Below are 24,659 nucleotides of genomic sequence, written 5' to 3'. Positions count from 1 at the left end.
AACAGTACTGAACGTGACAACTTCTCTGCTCTGCATGTGACTGAGTTACTGCTGTGTCGCGTACAGGCCTAGAATCAAAATGGGGGTAATTACCAAACTCCTCCAGGACAAAGACTCCTTTCACTGTATTGCACTTTTTAATGTGACTCAGCTCTATGAAAACCTAAAAACAAACAAAAAACAAACAAAAAAACAACAGGACACACTGTTACCAACTCAATCACACACTTGTGAGAAAACAAAACAAAAAGTATTTTTTGAAGAGATGACAATCTGGACAGTTAGTAACTGCAAAATAGGGAGAAACGGAGAAAGAACATGATAAGCGAGCTGTTAAAAAACTATCAAAACTAAAATATGACTGCACAGAAAGAGAAATTTCCATGTTGACAGGATCACATGGGCCAGTGACGCAAATGGAGAGAGCTGTGAAAGTTTCAACACCTGAGCGGCATTTATGGGTCTGTTTATTTTCTAGAGAGTTATAATAAACCCAGATATACAGTATATTTTTTGTCATTTTGAAATTGTATTAAATTAATCGAGAGTCTCGCTTTAAAGAGAATCACTTTGTATTTACAATACTTGTCTACAATACTTAGTATAACGTGTTCTTGAGGCACTGGAGACTTGTATACCAAATGCATTTTGAAGCACTAAAGAGCTAATATGAACCTGCTGCTGTAAACATTCACACTAAAAGTAGGAATGAAATCATGGCACTGATCCCCTACGTGCTGAAAGGGCCCATGCAAAGACATCCATGGAAAATTCCATCAGAAAAAAAAGAAAAAAAGACATGACACAGACTAAAAAAAAGGAACCAAAAAGAGAGAAAATAATACAAAAGACAACAAAAAAAAAGCACACAAGAGTGACGTCTGCCAGAAACGCTACAGAACAAGGAAAAGAATGAAAAAGTAAATGACAATGTTATGCTAAAAAGCAGATTGCAGAGGTTGTGTACCTTCCGCTCCTTGCAGGGGGAGAGAGCATGGGAGAGAAACGGTTTGGATTATTATTGGACAAAAAGAGCAGAAAACACCCTCTGGTGCTACGAGCCCACTCTTACAGGATTAAACTACAACCACCGATTCCATCCAGAAAGAAGCCATGTTGCATTAACTGTTAATATCTGCCATTATGTTTACGTTAGTTTTGAAGCCCTGATGTGTTCCCACCCCATTACCCTCCATGCCTCCTCCACCAGCAACGAAGACCAGCTCCCTCACACATGCCTACAGCCAAAACAGAATAGTGCCAAAACCATTACAACACACAACTACACTACATAGAGGATTCTTAAAGTGTTCAACTGTTAACTGACAAGTGACCATAGAGGGGCACCAATGTATCATGGCAATATATTAAAGGGATAGTTCAGCCAACAATTCAAATTCTGTCATAATTTACTCACCCTCGCGTCATTCTAAATCTGCATGCATTCATTTTTAATGAAGAACATACAAAAGTCTGTTTGGGTTTTCATCGACTTATAGGTTACAAACATTCATCAAAATTCAGCAAGTCATAAAGGTTTGGAATGACATGAGGGTGAGAAAATGAACTATACCTTTAGGTGATTACAGCGACTATGACCAAGTAAAACAGTTTTTAAAAAAGTTAGTATGTTAGATAGAACAAAGGTTTACATAGTTTGATAATCATTCCAATCTTTTCCAGAGTATCAGCGTTATGTAACTACTGCTTTTCGCTTTAAGGGAGTTCACTATTGGGATATGCGTTTTTTTTTTTTCGAATCAAAAAGAAAACTTTTGTTTTTTAGAAACACGTTCAGTGCATGTCAGTTCCCCTCCTCTTTGAAATATCTTTACATATGGACTTTATGAAAAACAGCATTTCAAGTGTCAAATTAACCAGGTTAAATGGTCCCAGATCTAGGCCATATTAGGTCACAGAAGGAGGCCATATGGTCTTAATCACAAGTAGCATCTATAAAATCCGGTTTAAAAAGAACTATTACATGATTGGCTCCCATTAGAACCAATTTAAAGCTTTTTTTTAAATACTTGGTCAAGAATAAAACTTAACATCCCTAAAGTGGTTTTAAATAACCATATATTGTATGAATTTTGTACATGACCACTTTGAATATGTTTTTTATTCGTCTTACCTCTGGCACACCACAACAAACCGACATCACACACAAATCGTAAGGACCAGAGCCGGGCGCTGTGACCATTAACACGTCATACTAACACACACAGCGGGTGGAATGTTCTGACATTTGAAAAAGTAAATCTCTGCTTGTGATTAAGCAACCCAAAAACAAACATCCAGCAAATAAAGCCAAAAAACAATGACAACAACAACAACAGCTATTCCTCTTAAAAGATTCTTCAGGAACAACGCTTCCAGACATTTTTTACAAGTTTCCAGCTTTACTTTTATTTTAGAGTTTAGATTTGACTCTGCGTTTAATTATTTAGCCCATGTTTTTGTTACTTTGTGAGTTGTTCCAGAAAACTTCTTAGAGGAAGGAAGGCACAAATAGAAAGAAAGTGAGAGGAAGGAGAAGAGCTATGGAGAGGTGATGATGAGTTTATACAAGAAGTGGTAGAAAAGAGAATCAGGGGAATGAATGGATTGAGAATGAGAGGAAGGGTTGGTGCTGAATTTGGCAAGCACTTTTTCATGATTACGATAAAGGTGACACCTCTTACCTGGCTGTGCATAAATTTCAGGTTGATGCCTTCCAGCGTGACCTGAAGGAGACCACCCTCCCCTGTCTTCATGTCCTGAACTGGAAACTCACCTCCCAGCTCTGGACCTACACACACACACACACACACACACACACACACACACAAAGAGACTACTTTCAGGAAAATGTAATCGGACAAGATGATTTTATATTTAAAAAAAACTAAAAGGGTGAATTCAATTCAATACCCAACAAACACACACACTACAAAAGTGCAAAATAATTTGGGGTCAGTAGGATTTGTTTAAATAAAATGAATACTTTTTATTCAGCAAAGACTAAATTGATCTATATTGATAAAAAATAATAGTAAAGTCATGTATAATGTTCCAAAAGATTTATAGTTTAAAGAAATGTTGTTCTTTTGAACTTTATATTCATCTAAGAATCGTGAAAACAATGCATTACGGTTTCCACAAAAATATTAAGCAGATATTAGATTTCTGAAGGATCATGTGACACTGAAGACTGGAGTAATGGCTCCTGAATATTCAGCTTTACCATCACAGAAAACACACAAAAACACAAAACAGTTATTGTAATAATGTAACAAATAGTAGTAGTTCACAATATATACAGTAAACTGTTTTTTTTCTTGTAGCCGAAAAAACTTTCTATATATATAAGTTTATCTATATATATATTTATCTTACCAACCCCAAACGTTTTGAAGTGTAGTGTAGAAAAAACACAATGTACCTGGTTTGATGCTTTGTTGTCGTGCAGCAGCACGCTCCATGCTGTCTTTAACACAGTAGTATAGTTCCCGACACTTAACACAAAAAACACAGAAAGAGAGGTGAAGTACAATAACCGAGACTTGATTACACAAAAAACAATACTGAAACAAATTCAAAATCTGTGAATTGAGATTGAGAGGGAATGTGTGTACTACAGTGTGCCTATACATTTATGTGTGTCTCACCTTCTTGGTGTAGAACTTGTTAAGTTGTGTCTCTTGACCGTTCCTCCTCCACAGACACAATACTTTGGTCTTGGGACAGTAGGTCATATTAATGAGCTTTTCATACCACCAGCGCTCATAGACTGTGCCAATGTTACTGCGCAAGACGATGCAGTCGTCACACACCTAAACACACACGAAAAAGAGGAAAGAAAGACTGAATGCTCATTTACAATATATTTTCATGCAGACAAGTTAAATAGAATTAAAAAAAGAGGCTTGCAGACACACAAAACTCCTACCTCCATGAAAAATATGTCACCAGTTGTATCAGTCCCGGCATGCACAACAAACGTCTGTTTTTTAATGTGCCGGCTTCCACTTGGCCTGAGGGAAAGCTCTCGACCACTCTGCAGCAAAACACACAATCTGTCAATCACTCATACTCTGATCATGATATGTTCGGCAACTGGCTTACATGCAACAGCTGCAAGTTTTCATCAGACCGGCTCTTACCAAATTTGCAAGGCGGTCCAGGACTTCATTGACCTCCTGACTGTGTGTGAGGCCGATGTGAGATTTCCCCATAAGACGCCGTACCTTCTTCCTGATGTCATTTTTATTGACCTAGATAAATGCGGTAGTAATAGTTTGAGTACATGACGGAACAAAAGTTTGGGGTCAGCAAACTATTTCATGTTTTTGACACAAGTCTCTTATGCCCACCAAGGCTGCATTTATTTGATCAAAAACACAGTAAAAAGAGTAATATTGTAAAATATTATTACAATTCAAAATGTATTTTATTCCTATGATGGCAAAGAGGAATTTTCAGCAGCCATTACTCCAGTTTTCAATGTCACACAATTATACAGACATCATTGCTGATTTGAAACTTTTCTTATTTTTATTGAAGGTGCTATTAGTATTTTTTAACGGCCTCTATCGGTGATGTTTCATATTGCAACCAATTTTTACAAGAACGCTCGTGCTCTTGCACACGCTCAAAATGCTATCTATAAGGCATTTCACTAACTATTCATGTATCTTTCACAATCAGCAATGTCAACATAGATGAATGTATAATATGATAACGAAAACGGTCAGTGAAGTAGACTGAACAACTTCAGTGTAACAGTAAGATCATAGGAAGTAACATTACTGTACAGAACGTGTCTGGAAATGTGTATTATAAACAATGTGATAGTAATGGGATGAGTGATGTTAGAGAGTAGATATAATACATAAAATAAAAGTTACATCCTAAAGCATCTACTTTTTGTTATCCTAGAACAGTCTTTAGTATTCATTTCATGTCACATATATGTTGTAGTTTACCTTGCTATTTCATTAAAGTTTACCATTATTTTAGCATATAAGAAAACTTGTAATTTATCACAATAAAAATAGCAGAGGTCTCTCCATAATTCAAACACTCTGCCAATGTTGATCCACGTTTTCGTCCTAAGTCGATTCGATTCATGTTTGGCCTGACGAGCTTCAGCAGATACATTTTTGTTTAGTTTCCTTGGCATAGACTGTATAGACCATTTTGCAAGATGTAAACAACACTGGTCCAGACACACTTCCTGTTTCAGTTTGTAACTGTTTTCTTTATTTCACACGTAAAGAAAACATCTTAAAGATGTTTGTTTAAATTTTTGATTCAGTTTTATGTGTTCTGTTGGTTGTATTTTATCCCAGCTTTTATGTAGTGTTAAAAAACTGAAACAGGAAGTGCTTTTGGACCAGTGTTGTTTACATCTTGTGAAATGTTCTATATAAAAAGCAGAGAGGCTCAGGAGCATGCACGCACGTAACATCCAATGGATTGCGCAGAAAATCCGACCTGGAGACTTCACACTTCACAAACTGTTCACTAATATTCGTATTGATTCAAGTATAGACCATTTTGCAAGATGTAAACAACACTGGTCCAGAAACACTTCCTGTTTCAGTTTGTAACTGTTTTCTTTATTTCACATATAAAGAAAAACATCTTAAAGATATTGTTTAACTTTTTGATTCAGTTTTAAATGTTATGTTGGTTGTATTTTATCCCAGCTTTTGCGTAGAGTTAAAAAACTGAAACAGGAAGTGCTTCTGGACCAGTGTTGCCTTGCAAAATGGTCTATATTCAAAGGAAGGAGAGTGAGTTTTTGTGTATACCTTCATCATAAGCATGTAGGCGATCATGTTGTGCAGGAGAGTTGACAGTAGTCTGTCCTCATCGTCCTCCAGTCTCTTGCGGTCATGATCTCCCAGAGACAGATATCTGATAGACCAACAGCACAGTCATGTTTGGACAGCGTAATCAAAATATAACATCAGGGTTTACATCTGAATCCTAGCATGACCAAAAAGCTTATAGCTTAAAGCTCATTCAAACCATTGCAAGATGTTGTCATCTTGTAGAGTGGAACATATGAAAAACATTTAAGCAGTGTCAGATGGGTGTAATTTGCTTACAACCAGTATGCATTGTGCTTTCATAGAGTATGTATTCATGTATACTTTTCAAATCAGACAATTCTGATTGCCTATTTTGTGTTGTTTTTATTGCTTTCGAATCAATGTGAACACAGAACACACTAACCTGTCAATCATTTCTTGTGGTCCCTGATCCATCCCCATTCCTTCCCGTTCCAACATTACGGCATCCAAGTAGGCATCCTCCCAGAACTGCACTTGATCCCACAGAGTAGAGCGCTCCTTACCTACACATACACACACATTTTAACTCTTAACTTGAATAAAACAATATTTCAACTTAACCAAACATCTCTCACCTCAACTCAGCATGAACATTTATTAAACGGATACTCCACCCAAAAAATTCTGTCATCATTTACTCGCCCTCAAGTTGTTGCAAACCTGTATGAATTTCTTTCCTCTGCTGATCATAAAAGAAGATATTTTGAAGAATGATTGGAACCAAAACGTTATGGGAAACCATTGACTTCAATAGTACATGTATTTTTCAACTATGGAAGTCAATGCTGCCCCACAACGGTTTGGTTCCAAATCGTGGGTGAGTAAATGATGACAGAATTTTCATTTTTGGGTGGAGTATCCCTTTAAGGTAAATGTCAGATATTCAAAACCATAAAGACAAAAACTAAAATGATTTGGATATTACAAATAACACTCTACAAAAATTAACACAGATAATTGAAGCTAAGCCAAAGCAACTACAAAGCATGCTGTAATAAACAGAGCTTGCTATCAAACCTTATCAAATTAATTTTAACACAGAGTTAACACACGCCTCCATACATCTGCTTATTGTTTCAACATTCATTCTCTCAAGCAGCTTTTAATCACACAAACACATTCAATTACAAAATAAAATTGGCTCATCTGATCTGTCTGGTGTATGTATTTTAATTCTCTAATCAAATGTCAAGTACAAGCACCATAAATGGACCATAAATTCATGCAAAATTGCCAATAAAACCATGCACACCCCAATACATTCAAATATTTATAATAAAACAAACACCCTACATGCTCCATACAAGACACACAGTCATAGTATAGATGTGAGGGAAGGCTGTAGATGTAGTGTCTAATACTACAATCCTAAAATATACACATCCAAAATGTCTAGTCACAGTTTATCCATACTCAGAGAAAAGGTTTCCATGGCAGCATCCTCCAGTTGGTCCCAAACTGAGCTTTTATCTCGCCCTTCGTGGCATTAAATGGGAGGAGAAAAAAGAAAAAAGGGGAGAGAGGGGGGAAAAGAGGAGGCCGCAGTACAGGAGGTAAAGAAAGTGTTAGAGTATTAGAAGCAAAGCTGTGTGCTGTAAGGGACATTCAAACCAATAATTCATCACATGCTGGTTAATACGAGGACTTATTTGGAACAAATGAACAGAGAAGCTAGTGGTCAGTATGTAAGCATGGTTTACAGAATAAACTGTTGCAAACAGAATCTAGACAGTAATAAAGGATTGTTCTGCGCAGCCAGTGTTGTGTGTGAACGCGTCCATTCAATGATAGTTCATGAACTCGTTCATATTTTGGGCGAACGTGAACTGAACGTACTGTATTACTGCGTGATGAACGTTACTGTGAACGCTGTGAACACAAGCTCTCTCAGTTTAACTTCGTTCATTCGGGTGCCAGATTTCTATAGAGCCTTCCAGGCAAAAAACTTGGCTAAAACACACGCAAACAGGCCTTAATATGTAGTGAAAAAAACAGCCAATCTGGCAACACCAGCCAACAGTGTCGCACCGCGGCCGCCGCATGCGTCATCAAAACAAAAAGCAGCATGTAGTCGACAAAGCAGCGAGGAGGTGTCGTATCGTATGATTCAGTTTTAAGACAAGGTCGTGAGACAAAAAAAAAATTTAAATAGCTCGAAGCAATATATGGAAAAAAAGAACTATTAACTAGTTGCTTAACTGTGAACTTAGTTCAAAATTGTGAAGTATGAACTATGAACTAGTTAATTTTGAAATTTGTGAACTGAACTTTGAACTAGTTCAAGTAGAAAGTGAACTATCCCAACACTGTGTTCAGCGGACATGTTTTTAAAATTTGTACACATTAAGATTATGGAAAGCAAACAGAGACAACTTTTGGAAATACCTCATAATTCTTAATTAACATAGACATTGAAAAATACACCAGAGCTGATTACTAAAGCAGTGAGTAAGGAGGACATGGAAGAAGAAAAGAAAAAGTGCAAGAACAAACAAAATGAATGAAAGGAAATGAATGATGAATAGACTAAGGAGGAATATTGACTCTTACCCAGCAGCCCCTCACACAGGTATATCCTCATGCTAACATCCTCAAGGGGCGGTGCTGGTGCTCCCTTATTGACACTAACAGGTCCCTTCACTCCTGGCTTCAGCATATGGGTCTTGCCCTATATGAGCAACAACCGTTTAAATGTTTGGGGTAAGAAATGAATGCTTTTATTCAGCAAAGACACGTTTATTTGATCAGCCATTGGACAGCACTATATATAAACAAATATTCAAATATATATTTCATATATCCACTATTTTATTTGTTGCCACATGGTGCAGTTTTGACATAGAGAGGATGACTGCAACTAAGCCTGTGGATAAGGATAAGCAAGAGATGCTCACAAACACAGAGCTGGTCGCAGGGTTGGTCTCAATCTCGCTGTCGGACAGCGTGCCACGGGACAGGTTGAGATGTTGAGCATGTCTTCCTGTTTGGCCGTCTCCAGCAGTGCTGCTCAGGTCGCTGTCCGCACCCAGTGTTTCACCTGAGCTGTTACTCACCTACAGATCCAAAGTCAGAGATCAGCAATAGTACAGCAAACAAGAGAGATTTTAAGACTTCTTAAAGGGATAAAGAAAAAAGAGAATATTTAATTCTTCATATTTAATTGAACTATCTATATTAGAACAAACAGAAACTAACAAACTTGTAAGAGAACTGTCAGTGGGAACTACATATAACTTGGATATACAGAAGTGTCTCAGTATTGGCCGTGCCCTACCACTGTGCTAGCCTCTGAGTCCTGACTGTTGCTTCTCGTGAGAGCAGGAGGCTCGGAGCTCGCCAGGGACTCTGTATCACTCTTCTGGACAAGGGATAAGCATGAAGAACATACAGTAGATGAAATAGTACGCATAGGTATATTTCCATGCATTCAACTTCAAAATAAAATAAAATGTTTAAAGATTTATATTGTGATATTAGGTTAACACCAACCTGTGAGCCAGATGTCACACTGAGGCCACTGTCAGCACTGATCTGTGATTTCTTTTCGTCAGTGTCTCCACCTTCTAGGCGCTGTTTTGCTCCATCAGCCCCTGTAGAAAACATACAATCAGCTCTTCCATCCATTAACTCTCTGCTCTGCATTCTGGGACGTCACATGACTAACAGTGAGCTGAAGCCATCTCTGTTCTACAGAGCGACATGAAAGTTATCGGTTTCACTGTGGGGGAATAATGCCATTTCAGCCGGCTGACACTATGCTGAACAGACAGACAGAAACAAATAATGCTTGGGATCATATTGGGGAAACTCACAGAAGCACATCAGCTGACAATGGGCCAGATAAGTTCACACACAATAATGCTAGACAAAAGCAGTCACACATGCAGGCAAACAGTCAACTAAGTGAACAGGAGGAAGCTTCAGATGCTACTAGCGCACCCACTGCTTCTACAATGAAGAAACCTATATTGTGCTCGCAAACCCCAACTTGGTTACAACTGATTACACTGTACGAGGCATCAAGGCCTAAAAAATAACACGTAAGCGGTACTCCAAATCTTCCACAGTAAAATTAACCAAGTGCAACAGAATGCATGTGATGTTTAAAACTTTTTTAATACTCGACTGAAACAAGTAACTGAAATCTGGCATGATTGTAGTTTATCTCACATCCCATACTTGCATCAAATTCTAAGTAAAATGAGGTGGAAACCAAATACAATGTATGCCTGTGTTCAGAGACAGTCTTTGATAAAAGTAAAATAAAACAAATGCTACAAATCTCCTCAAAAATAACCTGATTATCATTTATTTACACAACCTGATGAGAATTAAAAATGTATGAACTCAAAAAAAATCTAAGAACATGTGAGATAAATCTACTCAATCATGGTTAAAAATGTGAATGCTTTAAAGAAATGACAAGTTGCCAAGTCAAAAAAAGAGCAAACCAGTCAAGAGTAGGAATGGCGATGAGTACCTGAGTACTGGGAAGTGATAGCATTGATTAATAATGATTATTTTGTGATTGGTTAAAAGAGAAAATCAGGTGGTACTTTGTGTATAGGTGCCTTCCAATCAAAGCAATCGGACAGCAGAGTCTTGACTTTGTCCAAGTGAGAAACGGCGCTTAGAACACTGTGTTCACATAGGAACGCATTCTAGCCCAGGGGTCAAGAACTATTTTAAATGAGTACAAATAAATAAAAAAAATTACTCAAATCATAAAAACACTGAGTGAGTCACTAAAAGACGCAATTTATTTGCAAAAAAATACTTTGACCCAAGTACTCAATATCTGTCAGTGTCAAGTACTCAAGTAGTCAAAATAACCAACATGCACATCCCTAGTCAAGAGTAAGATTTGCACACTTAGAAATATTGGCCCAAATATTAATTCCATTTCAATATGTACAGGGCTTATTTTATACCTGAAAATTGACTTTGGATGGATCGCCATTTTAACTTTGCATCTATATACCTATGAACAGTATATATATATACCTTCCTTGACAAAATGTTTGGGCCACATGTCTAAATGGGCTTTTTGAGAAGTAGTTGAGTATTTGGGGGCAGATTCTGTTTTTACCCACAATAGAAAGTGGTTTAAGGGAAGAGGACTGGTGCAGGTAGAAGGACAGAGTCCCTCTTTTGCAGTTCTGCAAAGGAAAGTCTAATTGGGTGCTTAGGGAAGTGATCTTACTCTGTTCTTTTTCCAAAGCTTTTTGCTTTCTGTTATCCTGGTGCTTGCTCCACAATTCTACCCAAGATGCATTGCAAGCAAGGAGAGAAAGACAGAGAGAGAATCAGAGAGCCGGTTGAGTTGTCAGATATGGAGGATGAGCTGTTTTTAAGAGAAAAATAATAATAATAATAATAAAAAACAATAAATAAAATGGATCAAGTGCAAAGTCTCATTTTCCAAAACGTAAGGATGTTTTGCAATGTTCACATAGCCATATGCAATCTAAATGAAGGATCTGATGTCATGTAAAACCATCCAATCATTTAAATCAAGTGGGGTCCCATTACAAAACATCCTAAGCTCTGCATCCCTGTTCCTGAAGAGCCAAAATGATGGATTTCACACAAAATCAGCCTCATGCCTTGGTTTTCTTTCCCCATTCTCGTCATCCATAATGGGCAATGGCTCTCCAAGGTGAGGGTGGATGGTCTGGGAGGTGCAAAAGGCGTGAGATGAGAACGACAAATCAGCCTCAGCTGGTGAGTGAAATGAGGTGTAGCAAAAAGCAGGGCGTGCAGTCTCAAAGACATTCCGTAGAATTGCAGGTGCATTATTACCGAAGGACAGACAAGGCAAGGTAATGGGGGTTGGGGTTTGGAGGGGGGGCGGTGGACGATCCCCTGTACACAGACCCAGATATGACCGCCAATCAGAGGCCTGGGCCTAAAAATCCACAAGCCACTCCAGGTGTTTCAAATGGAAGCAGGTGTCTGCAGTTAGCTTTAGGGATCATCATAGGACTGTTAACAGGGGAAACAACAGCTCAGGACCCTTTTATAGAGAGTAGTGGTACAGTCCAAGACCTTCACCGTCCCACTATTTCACTCTCGGCTACATAGAGTCTTTCACTAACATGCATCTAATGGATTTAAGGTGAGACGGGACTGGCAAACAGGATTTGAAAAAACACACGTTGAACATTCCAGAAGTTGTCTACGTAAATTAGGATCATATGTGCATCACAATATTCCAGTAATGTGTCTACACCAACCAATGCTCCCTTAAAATATTTGTTGGCTCCAAAAGCAACAGAACTGAAGAAGTTGTCAATGTTTTTGGAAGGATCACTCAAACTATAATGTATGAGTTCACTCAAAAATGAAATTTTGTCATTATTTACATAATTACCCTCAAGTCGCTGCAAATCTGTGTGACTTTATTTCGTCTTTCTTTTTTGTCCATTCATTAAAGCTCAATGGGGTCAATGTTTTGTCAATCTTTCTTTTTTTGTTCTGTAGATGAAAGAAAGTCATACAGGTTTGGAATGACAAGAGGATGAGTAAATGATGACAGAATTAAAAAAATTTCAGGTGAGGGAACACTTGAGCCATTGTGGTTCTTAAGTTTTAGCACAAAGTCAGTGTAGACAGATAATGAAATAGAGGAAGCGGCCTTAAGGGACACGTGGCCCCAAGAGAGCTCAGGGAACATAACAAGCAGCGAGAAAGGGGGGGGGGGGGGGGCAGGGGTCATGCAATGAGGACTGCTGTTTACACACCAATGGAGGCAATAAAATTCTCTTCGTTCAGACTCCGTGTGTCAAACTGCCGTGGCGATTTCCCAGAGGAGGGTGGTGGCAATTGTATACGGGGTACCAGGAGTACGCCTGCCGCCCTGGCACTCTCCATTTGGCCCGATGGGCTCTCCTTACTGCCGGGGCTGTTGATCCCCTCTGTGGGGCTCCGTTTCCGCTTGTCTAGGTCTGTGAGCCACAAGCGGGCACAGAGGAAATAGAGCAGGGAAATAGAAAGAAGAGGAAATAGCAAATACAAATGGAGACAAAGGTATAGAAGTCAAATTTAAAAGGTAGGTTACAGGTGATTTCTCCAAACAAATATGGAAAAAAGGCTGAAACCCAAGATTATGTAAATAGCTTGTAGAGTGACTGACACCAAGTTGCACATGGCTGTGAAGAAGAGGAACAAGAACCTTCTAGAAAGTGGAAACTCTGTGTGTTGGTATATATCTTTTGGTCGGACTGCAGGCAGAAACTGTTCAATGATAAACATTAAGATTTTTTCTTAATTTGGACATTCAAATGAAGGTTACCTTTGGTTTGGTAGTGGGTGCGCGCTATCTCGAGCAGACTGAAAACGCTGGCCATGCCTCCCAGGCCAGCATTAGTGTAAGAGTGCTCCAAACTGGACACTGTGCACTTCAGTAAGTCCAACATGCCTTTGTACACTTTCCTGTTTATCTCCTATACGCATAGGCACACAGAATTATACAATAAAAAAACCATAAGTAAAAAAAAAAAGAGTTTTGCTTTGTCAGCATCAACTTGTTTGACTCGTCATTTCTAACTCACCACATCTCTTATAACTTCCTGCTGAGCGTCTTCCTCAGATTGGACAGCACGGTTGAGTTTGCTCAGCACAAAGACGCGCAGCTGCTCATTCTCTAGCAGGCGGCGTACCTTCTTCATGTTGAGCCAGCCCACACCCTGCCCATCGAGCACGCTCTGGACCACCTCCTTAAGAAACTGCTGGTTCTCACTGCACAGATATCAAAATACCAGGTTTACTGGAGCAAGAGACACATATTCACTTCATAGGCCCTCAAAAGAAACTGCTCATCTCCTAGGATTTTCACACACAACCATTTCTAGGATTGGTCCAAAAATAGAGAAAATATCCAGTGAGTGGTAGTTTGGTTGGTGAAAAACCTTGTTGATGCCAGAGGTCAGAGGAGAATGGGGAGACTGGTTTATGCTGATAGAAAGGCAACAGTTACTCAAATAACCACTCGATAAAACCAAGGTCTGTAGAAGAGCATCTCTGAATGTCGAACATGCCAAACCTTGAAGCAGATGGACTACAGTAGCAGATCACACCAGGTGCTACTCCTGTCATCTATGGAACAGGAAACTAAGCCTACAATTCACACAGGCTGAACAAAATTGGGCAATAGAAGACTGGAAAAATGTTGCCTGGTCTGATGAGTCTTGATTTCTGCTGCAAAATTCAGATGCTAGAGCCAGAATTTGGAGTAAACTATATGAAAGCATGGATCCATCTTGCCTTGTATCCACGGTTCAGGCTGGTGGTGGTGGTGTAATTGCGTGGAGGGTATTTTCTTGGCACACTTTGGGCTCCTTAGTACCAACTGAGCATCATTTAAACACCACAGCCTTTACAAAAGTTAAGAAAGTCCTGAAGGTATACCTAATAAAGTGGCACGCGAGTCTACATACACTACCATTAAAATTTTTTACTGACCGCATTAAATATATCAAAAGTGTCAATGATGTATTTATGATGTTAAATATATTTCTATTTCAAAGAAATGGCCTTTTGAAATTATGGTGACACTTTAGATTAGGGTCCAGTTCTCACTATTAACTATGACTTTCCCTTCATTAAACTCCTAAATCCTACTTTTTAGTACTTAGTAAGAGGGGGAGGGGGGTAGCAATACACTTACAACTTTTTTTCATTTGGATTAATCACATCTGCTTGTATATGTCTAATTTGTCAGATGCGTTGGCTAAAAGTGCATAAATGAAGAGATATGCAGTACCTGGTGTTGTTGGCTCTGCCCTGAGGAGATGGAGACTCTCTCTTGACGGTGGGGCTGTGCTTAATAACAGAGGATTTCTGATCTACCAGCGCTCTGGGCGCTCGTGCACCTATAACAGAACGTTCACTTTGTTAGACTGGATATACTGTAGACCTTATATGTACTGTATGTATGTAAGCCAGTCACATAGAAGCAGGTTCCGTGTGTTAATACCCACCCACACACACACTCCCATTCACATTCACACTCAGTTAAAATTTCACATCACTTGAAACACACATCTAGGCCTAATCACCACAGCAGAAACACAATGACTACAGCATTAAGACACACAATGCAGTCTCAGGCCCCTACACAGATGTTTTAATCTGGTTTCTGGTAATAGTATAGAATCAATAGAAGTAAAGGACAACACACACAGCTTTTAACTTGAAACTAGCAGATTTTCCTTAGCACCTCGGTACTTTGGACACTGCAGTATGGGGCGTATTACATGACTAAAGACGCGAACGTTGACAGTGGGCGACTCAAGGACTGGAGCAGTAAGGAGAACTACAGTACAGGAGCAATGACGCTGGTTGGTGCAAACACACACATACAGGCAAAGAACAGAGTGGGAAAAATGAGTGGAAGAAATGTGTGAGTGAGAAACAGACTGGATGGCAACAAGAAACAACACAACAAAAATAATGAAATAAGCCCTCGCAGTTTAGATTATCATACCACACACACTGCCTGTAGCTGTGAGTGTACGGCAACAGCACATACAGTACACTAACACACACAAAGCAATTCAGTGTGTGTATTCAGCCTCTGTGCATAGATCCTGAAGATTCACATGCATAAAGCACAGCCAGTGCATTGATGGCTTGTGCTACATACAAGAGCATTAACAGACGGCCATGTTCACACACATTTCACACTGTGTGGCTGATTACATATTAGATTGGGCCAGGAAATATTTTTAGACAAGACTTACATGCCACAAAATGAATAACTATGTTACAAACTTGCCAAAGAGGCATTTTGAAACAATTTATAGGAGTAAAACCAAAGGCATGAATTGTGTATTCTGATAAGCTGAATTACACCTCATAATAAATCATATAACTAGTATGTGTCCTTTATATACTGTATATTCTACAGTTCAAAAGTTTGAGACCAGCAAGGATGCATTAAATTAATCAAATGTAACCGTAAAACACAATTATAACGTTATAAAATAAATGTCTTTCTATTTATCAAAATATCCTGTCATGATAACAGTTACAAAAACATGAATTGGCACAAGCGCTTTCAACAATGATAATAAAATATCTTTGAGTTTCCTGAAAACTCATCTTTGCCATCACAGGAATTAATTACATTTTAACAAATAAAATAAAAAAGAAACCAGTAACTATAAATTGTAATAATTGTTGGTTAACACTTTATTTGAAGTGTCCTTGTTAGACTTTACATGTAGTTTCTATAGTAATTACTATAAATTATCCATAATTACATACAACTAACCCTAAACCAAACCCCATTAAATACCAATACTCACTATTTAAATGTATAATTACACTGCAACAAGGACACCTTTTTTGTAATAAGCTGAAATTAAATTATAATCTTATAGTAATTATTACTAACTTGCAATATGTTACGCTAAATTGTAATATTTCACAATATTACTATATTTACTGTATTTAAATAAACTGTATTTATTGTATTTTTGATGAAATAAATACAGCCTTGGTGAGCATAAGAGACTTACAAACCCCAGACTATAATATACAGCCAATAGGTTATTAATGTGTGATAAAAAAACGGTTAATTGCACACTTTTTCATAAAATCAGCACATTCATTTTCAAATAAAAAAATACCATGTTCTGCTTATTCTGCATAGATTACAGATCTGCACATTCCCTCAACAAACATCATAAGATGCTATTTAAGTAGTATCACAGCAGTATTGTGAATACTTTTTGGCTTTTCCTTCACTATCTGGTCATAAACTGTATATATGATCCTGTAGTCTGATCCTAAGTTTCACAGACATCATCAATCTCTCTATATGACATAACAGCAGTCCTGTTCTACAGGCCCAGTCCATCAACAGACGGCAAGATGCATGTGAACAAAAGAGTCAAATGGTTACAATCACAGTGACTGACATCCAACAAAAGATGACAGTCGAAGGTGAGGAATGAGGAAGCAATGGTGGAACAGGATGCTGGGAGATGTAGCTGACTGGCTTTGGAGAAGCATGCAGCTCACGCAGCAAAGGGCGGAACCCACCTTCTCCGCTCCCCGGGCCGATCTCTGTTACAATCTCCATAAGAGAATTTAGCCCAAATACTGGACACAGAAGCCAGAATTAGTGCAGGGGGTCAAAGAGGGGACAGAGAACAAAACCGGCCCAGACAGAACCAGTCCAAACATCAACCCACAACCACAAGCGTCGAACACATGTACATATAACAACAGAGAAAACCAGCAGAGAGCATGGAATATGAAAGAGAGGGAAAGAGAAATAAGAGAAAGGCAGAATTCAGAAAAAGATACGTATTTTAGTTGAGCATTCCAGACTTACATTTAGTCAGAATATCTTGGGTGTCTTGATTAACTATGATTACATGTGAATTAATGACAGAATGAAGCAGTTCTACAAAACTCCATTCATAAAACGAGCAAAAACTATTGGATAATAATAAACATTAGAATTTAATAATAGAATGTTTCAGCAATAAATAACTGCTTAGTGCTTTTAAAAAAAGATGTAATGTGCGATTAATTTCATTAATAAATAAAAAATTGAAAGTCAGCATGCAATGAAAATTTTATTTGTAAATGCAAATTCTACATATTACAATGAATAAATAATGTATGTTTTTTCCCCTTTTTTGACCTCATCATGTTTAATCTAAAATGTCATAACCTGATATTTCTGTGAAAAAAACAACTCTAATCATTTAGTCCACTTAAACTCCAGAATAAACCACAAGTTTGCATTCATCAAGAGCAAGAGCCGATACCTCCAAATCCAGTCAACATATAAAACCCAAGTTGAAAAGAAAAAAGGCCAAGAGCACAAATTGACAAGATGTAACTGCTAGACTAGAGGGATTGTTGAACATTACAACATTAAAAGAAAAAAAATCATTACCAGTCAACATCCTAGCTGGAATGTGGTTTCGTCTCCTGCAGTACTCAATTGGTTTTCTCCCGTACCCAGCTCTAAAAGCAACATTGCTATTCTCTGCTTTAAACTGCACATTTTCTGTGCATGCAAGCTACAATCCTCGACATATCATCGATTTATTTTAAAACACCACAACCACCAGACTTCAAAGTCTCCTTTACTGAGACTTTGGTGGAAATTCTCCATCCAAGTTTAGTGGAAACTACATTTCAGTTCTGAACTTGATCAGAGCTTGAAATGTACTGAGTGACTGCACTTCTCCCATTGTAGTTTTGTTCTCTTCAATCCACCCAGGGAGCTCAGGTGAAATTGAAATGAAACAGACCTCAACTCTGTTTCCAATTGTGGTGACACACATATAAAGGAAAGATCACTTCAAAAACACACCACAAACAACACACAGAGCAGTCAAAAATTGTTTCATTCCGATGCAGAAAAATGTTTTGAAAAGTAACCATGACCTGGCTGTCGTCTACTAAAAAGTGTGCCACCATTAAAAATGTTCATTACTAACAATCACAGAGTAGGAAAGGAGGAAAGGAAAAGCGGATATATGTGAGCACAGATATATCCCCCATCTTAGAGGTTCCAAACTGCTGTCCCATTAAATTTTATTTTCCAACCCTGAAATAGCAGACATTATCAGTTGATGTTTGGTGTTTAGTTCAGATTCAAGGGTGTAAAAGGAAGCATCAAGGACAGGAGTTAGAAACTAATCCAAGTCTGTCAGTCAGGTTCAGAGTGAGAAAAGTGGGCAGAGTTTCTCATTCTCTCAGGACTCATAGGGTCTATATTACTACAACAAACAGCAATTTGTTTTCTCGTTAGGGCAAACTACAGATATGAAACATACCAGGACTTTCAGGACTGTCATCACCATCGTCTGAGCAACAAAACATCATCCAAAATAATAAACAAACAGAAAATAAAGTCAACAATAACAACAACGTCAATAAAGAATCTTGGTTGCTAGTTTAGAAAGTGACTTTATGTCTAGTAGTAGCTAGGGCTGGAACGACGCGTCAACGTAATCGATTACATAAATTAGTCGATTCGCGTGGAATGCGACGATTTGTTGAGCTGTTTATGTTCCTGAATGATAGCAGCTGCTACTCTGCATAGGCTGAAAATCAGCTGTTATTACAAAAATATCTATGTTCTCAGTCCAATTCACAAAATAAGAGTCTCTAGTCACAGTGGTTCACTGGGACAAGAGGGAATGTTTTTTGAGAGACCAAATAAAATCTGTAAAACTGAAATGGCAAACCACAGCACTTCTATGCAGGAGCATCTGAAAAGAAAACAACCAGGGGCTCTCCTACTTCAAAACAACGAGGAGACAGCGTAACTTAAGTGTACAATGGGTGCGAGACGTGCGGCTCAAATGTCTCTGCAACCGGTAACAATAGATATATTGTTGTTGATTTAAAATATGGATGAACTCGCGCCTCGATTGGACCTCGTTTAATTTATTGACATGCTGTCAATCTTTGTAAAAGTTTTATGCTTGATACTGGCGCTTTCGTTACCGGCCGCTGTGGTAACCATAGCGCCGCAATAGCTACTCTGGATGGGACAAAGCAGCCATTGCATATCCATTTGTCATCACAAGTGCTTGGAGTAGCTACATCGTAAATAGAACGACCAGATTACGGTTGTGACGTGCCGCATAGACAACATCACTGATTATAATGGGTTTTACTGTCTTTTGTCGAGATTCGGCTGAATGAACATATTTAAGCAGCTACTTTAATCTCCTGAATGAACAAAACATTTCAGGATTCGCACTTGTAAGCAATTGCAGCAGTAAATTCCAAAAACACAGCCTTAGTAAACATTTCCTAATTAGGAAATTTAGCTGCAAACCTTATCTTTTGTCATAAATAGTTTCATTAGGTAAATCAATAGATTTATCGATTGAAAAATAATCGATAGTTCCAGCCCTAGTCTACTCCGCCATTTTCCACTTATTCAGTTTCTTTTCGGAGCAAAGAGGAGGCATGATACTCGTCACTTTCAGGGCAGCAACACTGGATAACACTTGGGGAAAATAAATGGGGAAGGTAACATTCCCACAAACCTTGATCCGTGTCCTCTGTTAAATCAAAATTAAAATATTCTTTAAATGAAATACATAAAACAAATGATAAAAGGAAGAAGAGAGAAAAAGTGGAAAAATGAGTAAATAAGTCTTTTTATACCTAATGCCTGTACTAAACAGACTCCTCTCGTTCACAAAAAAAAATGCTTTAAACTGTATATTCTTAAATTTATTATTGTCTAATTATGCAACTACTTTGACATGTATTTAAAAGACCCTTATTTGACTTCAGTGGAGTTTAGTGTACAAGTTCAGACTAATTGAAGTGATTCAAGCATTAGTTACACTGCCTTAGAAAAGACAAAAAGGTTTAGAGAGAAGGAGAGGAAGAAGATAACGACTAGACTGGAGGAATGAGACAGGGTGAGCATATGGGTGGATGAACGGGAAGGTGACATGGAGAGATCCGAGGGGATGTTTGTACCTTTGAGGCTGGGGAACGGTGTGTTCTTCTCTCGAGCTTTATTAGGCAGAGCCAGGCTGGAGAGACTGAAACTAGTGCCATGGTTTTTATACAGGTTACCTGCACATATGCGATTAAGGAGAAATGTACAACAGGGAATCACACGTTTGTGTGTAATCGAGTTGTAAAAATTGCAGAAATTTAGTCCTAGTTAGTCTCCAGTAAAAGCCAATATGCAACTGAAGATACACTTATTTATAAATATTACTATAAATTACTGTTCAAAGGTATGGGATCGGTAAGATGTTTTCATGTTTATGAAAGAAGGTTCATAAACTATTAAAATCTGCATTTATTTGTAAACAGTATATTTATACTACGTAAAATACCTGTTTTCCATTTGAATATTTTTAAATGTAATTTAGTCCTGTGATGATAAAGCTCAATTTTCAGCAGTCTTCAGTGTCACATGATCCTTCAGTAATCATGTCATAAAATACTGAATAAAAGTATACATTTCTTTTATATGAAAAAAAAAAAATCTTACAGATACCACGCTTTTGAAAAGTAGGATGCCATGTAACCTTCACATATTTCTCAATAATTTCTTAATTTTTTTCTATAAATTTCTTCTTTTCAAGTCAGAAATCCAAGCAAATATCTTCAAAAAAGATTTGTTCTTTTTCATTTTTAGTATTTTTATGTCCAATTTTGCAATAGCAGCATGAGCTACTAATAAAATGAATTGAGGTGATGATAAGCTGGCCACTCACTGGCGAAGGACATGAGTCCCCCGAAGCCATCGTTACTATTGTTGGAGATGGTGGAGTTCGGAGAGCTATTCCTGGAGTCTCCCTCCCCATCAGATTCACCTGGAAGCTTCAGACTGCTGGGTCTCAATGGACGTGATGGCCTAAACACACACACAATTTAGGACTTTGAGTGCTGGTCTGTGCAACTGAGATATAAATTCTGTGTGTTTGTGTAGGACTATTAACAAATACATACTTATTGCCATTAAGATTCTGATTGAATCGTGGTGTGTAACTCTCCTCCTGCTCATCTGCTTCTGCATCTTCTTCTGTAGGGAAGCCATACTGGGGTTCAAAATAGGGATTATCATACTCGCGCTTCTTATTGCCGGGGTCAACAGGCACCGGATCAGGGCCGGGTCTTGTAAAAGGTGGAGCACCCAATCCTGGGACAGAGTTCTGGATGGGCACACCTGTTGTCGCCTCTACATCAACAGGTTCCTTCTGCTCCTGCCCAAAGAAAAACCCAAACTTTAACTATCACGCGCATATCGAGGCTTTCGGATAACACATGTAGTTTAAGTACTGACATGGTTGACTCCCTGTATGACTGTACTGGGGCTCGAACTGGCCGTGGTGCTGGAGCTGGACCGCAGCGGCTGGCTGTCCGCTGCCTCCAGGGGACCCTCTGGCTCTGGGTCACCGCTGTCCCCCTTAAACTCCTGGAAGTCATGGATCTCTACCTCATTTGCATCTCCCAGAGCAGCATGGGTCAGGGGGTCAACATCTAAATAGCAAATAGAATAATTATGAAGCTGAATTTCTCAACAGTTCTGAGTTTAATCAAGATTGAGCTCTATGAAGTGATAAATAAGGCAAGAAAAAGAGTCTATGGTTAGGAAAGAGACTAAAAATAGAGAAGCTAACTTGGTGTGTCCCCCTGTATGTCCCCTTTGATCATCTCATTCACAAAATCTCCAAGAGATGAGTAGGAAGAGCTGGAGTCATCATATGCTTCACTGTCACTACCACTGAAATAAATAGTAAACAATAACAAATAAATCAAATTTAAAATAGTCAAAAAACATTTTGAACACAAAAATCGATACATTATCGTAAAGTGTGGGTTTGGTAAGATTTTTTTAATGCTGTGATAGAGGTCTCTTATGCTCAGCAAAGCTGCATTTATTTGATCAAAAATATAGTTAAAACAGCAATATTGTAAATTATTATTATTCATTAAAATTACTATTTTCTATTTTAAGAAGTAATTCCTGTAATTGTCTTCAGTGTCACATCTCTCAAAAATCATTCCAAATTTGCTGAAGTAACTGATGAAAAAAGTTGTGCTGCTTAATTGTTTTGTTGAATTTTTTTTTCAAGATTGTTTGATGAATAAAAAAATGTAAAAGTACAGCATTTATTTTAAATGGAAAACTTTTTCTAACAGTTTATAATTATAGTCTGCATTGTTATTTTTGATCAATTTAAATACACCCTTGCTGAATAAAAATATTCATTTCTACAAATTTAAACATCCTAACCCCAAACTTTTGAATGGTAGTGTGTATGTATGTAAATGTACAAAAGAATCAATGTGTATTAAGCTGCACATTCACAAAAACTAATAGACACGTATAAGTGTGTATTTGGTGTTTTCAACCTGTCATCTGTTGGGTCTGAATCATTGGTCTCATCCTGCAGGGGTCCACTCAATGCTTCTGCCAGACGAGAGTTTGCATCGTACACACGGTAGAATACTGGCTGTAAATGATGGGCGTACCACTTAGGCTTATCACCTATTAGAGAAGGGTCGTACACATCTGAAATACACACAGACATAGTGAGAAACACATAATGGAGAGTCTTTACAGTGAAACTAAGTGTTAACCTGCCTATACGCAACTTAGGAGAAGTTAAAACTACAGATAGGGCTGAGTGGAGTTGTCACCCTGTGCAGATGTAAGATTGGATTTAATTTTTTGCAAAGATGAGAATCATCAATCATTTCTATCTTTATGATAAAGACCTGTTACTGTACATCTAGAATGGGCATTTATAAATAAAATCAGTTATATAATTACATTATTTAACGTTTACACTGTTTAACATTTGCCACAAGGGGGCAAAGTGTGACAGTCAAATCTGGAGGTCAAAGAAAAGGCAGCTTGAGGATGACGGATCAGGTATATATCTATGTCTCTTACTGTTATGAATCCTTTGGAAAGCCAGGTTGGTGGGATTGAGCGCCCACTCTCCATAGTACTCCACCGCTTGGGTGTGGGAGAGCTTTTCGGTGAATCCACTCCGCCGAGGGCGAGAGGCTAGGAAAGACGTGGCCTGGAATGCCACCACAGGACGAGGGAAAAGGCGCAGAGTGCGCGTGTGCATCTGAAATCCTTGTAGCACATTTGGAGAGTTGAAGAATCTCACCATCGCCACCCTAATGGCAAGATCAAAATCATGTAAAAGATCAAAATCATGTCCATTATGGAACAGAACAGAAAAAATATTTTAAATGTTTTGTATTTATCCACTAACACCTCCTTTGATTAACTGTACAATACAAACAGGATAAGTTCTCTCCAAAAATAATGCATGCATGTGAACAAAATTTGTTCAAAGCATCGTTGTAATGTTAATAATTTTAAAGTACTGTAAATGAGTGACCACATTTCGTTTAGTCATTTAAATAAAATGCGGCTAAATCGCTTCCATTTAGGGAGTTTCCGCTCTCGCCTGACAGAACACGCAGCAATATCCTCGAGCGATGCCAAGCGTGCTGTCCTCAAACAATTCCATCTTAACATGTTTATAAGGCCAACAAGGGTATATGATTTTGCGTGTGTGCTTTCAGTTGTTTGTACATTTTTCCTAAATTCAGAATACATTTTAGCTATTGATAAATCGATTTAAATTCAAGCATACAAACAGTTGTTGACTGAATGAGACTGACTGTAAATTCTACAAATACATGTTATGGCTTTTGGACCTTTATATGTAGAAAAAAACTAGTTTTCTAGATCCATTTGGTACCTAAAACGGCACTAAAATTGCACAGTAGTAACATAGAAACTTCGGTCAATCCTATCCCGTTAGATAGAGTATAGAATAATTCGTACCTTGTGGCAACATCAACTGAGTCCACATCATTGCCGTAGATGAGCGGGTTGAACTCAGTGGAGGAGGGGGAGGCTTTGTCACGACCAGGGGGCAACAAAGACATCTCATGTCCATCCTGAAACTTCTCCAGATTCAGTATAGGCTGTGTGTTCAGACTCATGCTAGCCAGAGCCTGTATGGAGGAATTGATGAGAGAGCGAGAGAGAGAAAGAGTGGTGGAGGAGGAATATGGATACAGGAGAGATCAATTTAACAATGAATCCTGACAGGGAAGATTGAAGTAAGAGCACTATCGCCTCAGGCAATCATGCCTCACATTGCAGGCCAACATTACTTAACTTCTGCCTACAAATCTTCTGAATGGCAAAGGTGAAACATTTTTTATTTAAATAAGATTTCACAAAATTAAATTAAAGGGATAGTTCACCCAAAAAATAATATTCTGTCATAATTTACATACTTCCAAACCCAGTATCTTTTAATA

General features: G+C 38.2%; 1 protein-coding gene across 20 annotated transcripts in view; it reads right to left on the bottom strand.

Annotated features, from left to right (window-relative positions):
- madd (MAP-kinase activating death domain) overlaps positions 1 to 24,659 on the bottom strand; it is a 52,246-nt gene that overhangs the window by 4,216 nt on the left and 23,371 nt on the right. For 2 of the 20 annotated variants that reach the window (XM_089129507.1, XM_089129509.1), the window contains 27 exons: positions 24,175 to 24,347; positions 23,260 to 23,495; positions 22,716 to 22,875; positions 21,980 to 22,083; positions 21,643 to 21,839; positions 21,309 to 21,562; positions 21,074 to 21,213; positions 20,322 to 20,420; positions 16,893 to 16,952; positions 14,608 to 14,716; positions 13,397 to 13,583; positions 13,138 to 13,288; positions 12,587 to 12,790; positions 11,047 to 11,103; positions 9,333 to 9,433; positions 9,118 to 9,201; positions 8,738 to 8,896; positions 8,394 to 8,511; positions 7,257 to 7,319; positions 6,226 to 6,346; positions 5,799 to 5,904; positions 4,146 to 4,256; positions 3,932 to 4,039; positions 3,651 to 3,815; positions 3,425 to 3,497; positions 2,685 to 2,791; positions 94 to 163 (listed from right to left, as the gene is read on the bottom strand). In XM_089129507.1, the coding sequence (XP_088985633.1) occupies positions 94 to 163; positions 2,685 to 2,791; positions 3,425 to 3,497; positions 3,651 to 3,815; positions 3,932 to 4,039; positions 4,146 to 4,256; positions 5,799 to 5,904; positions 6,226 to 6,346; positions 7,257 to 7,319; positions 8,394 to 8,511; positions 8,738 to 8,896; positions 9,118 to 9,201; positions 9,333 to 9,433; positions 11,047 to 11,103; positions 12,587 to 12,790; positions 13,138 to 13,288; positions 13,397 to 13,583; positions 14,608 to 14,716; positions 16,893 to 16,952; positions 20,322 to 20,420; positions 21,074 to 21,213; positions 21,309 to 21,562; positions 21,643 to 21,839; positions 21,980 to 22,083; positions 22,716 to 22,875; positions 23,260 to 23,495; positions 24,175 to 24,347 (3,517 nt within the window). The remainder of the gene's footprint in view (positions 1 to 93; positions 164 to 2,684; positions 2,792 to 3,424; positions 3,498 to 3,650; positions 3,816 to 3,931; positions 4,040 to 4,145; positions 4,257 to 5,798; positions 5,905 to 6,225; positions 6,347 to 7,256; positions 7,320 to 8,393; positions 8,512 to 8,737; positions 8,897 to 9,117; positions 9,202 to 9,332; positions 9,434 to 11,046; positions 11,104 to 12,586; positions 12,791 to 13,137; positions 13,289 to 13,396; positions 13,584 to 14,607; positions 14,717 to 16,892; positions 16,953 to 20,321; positions 20,421 to 21,073; positions 21,214 to 21,308; positions 21,563 to 21,642; positions 21,840 to 21,979; positions 22,084 to 22,715; positions 22,876 to 23,259; positions 23,496 to 24,174; positions 24,348 to 24,659) is intronic. The other 18 variants (XM_089129518.1, XM_089129524.1, XM_089129511.1 and 15 more) reach the window with 12 other exon arrangements.

This window comes from Pimephales promelas, chromosome 1, assembly GCF_988280905.1.
Source record: "Pimephales promelas chromosome 1, fPimPro1.hap1.1, whole genome shotgun sequence".
Lineage (NCBI taxonomy): Eukaryota > Metazoa > Chordata > Actinopteri > Cypriniformes > Leuciscidae > Pimephales > Pimephales promelas.
This window is presented reverse-complemented; position numbering and strand designations above follow the sequence as displayed.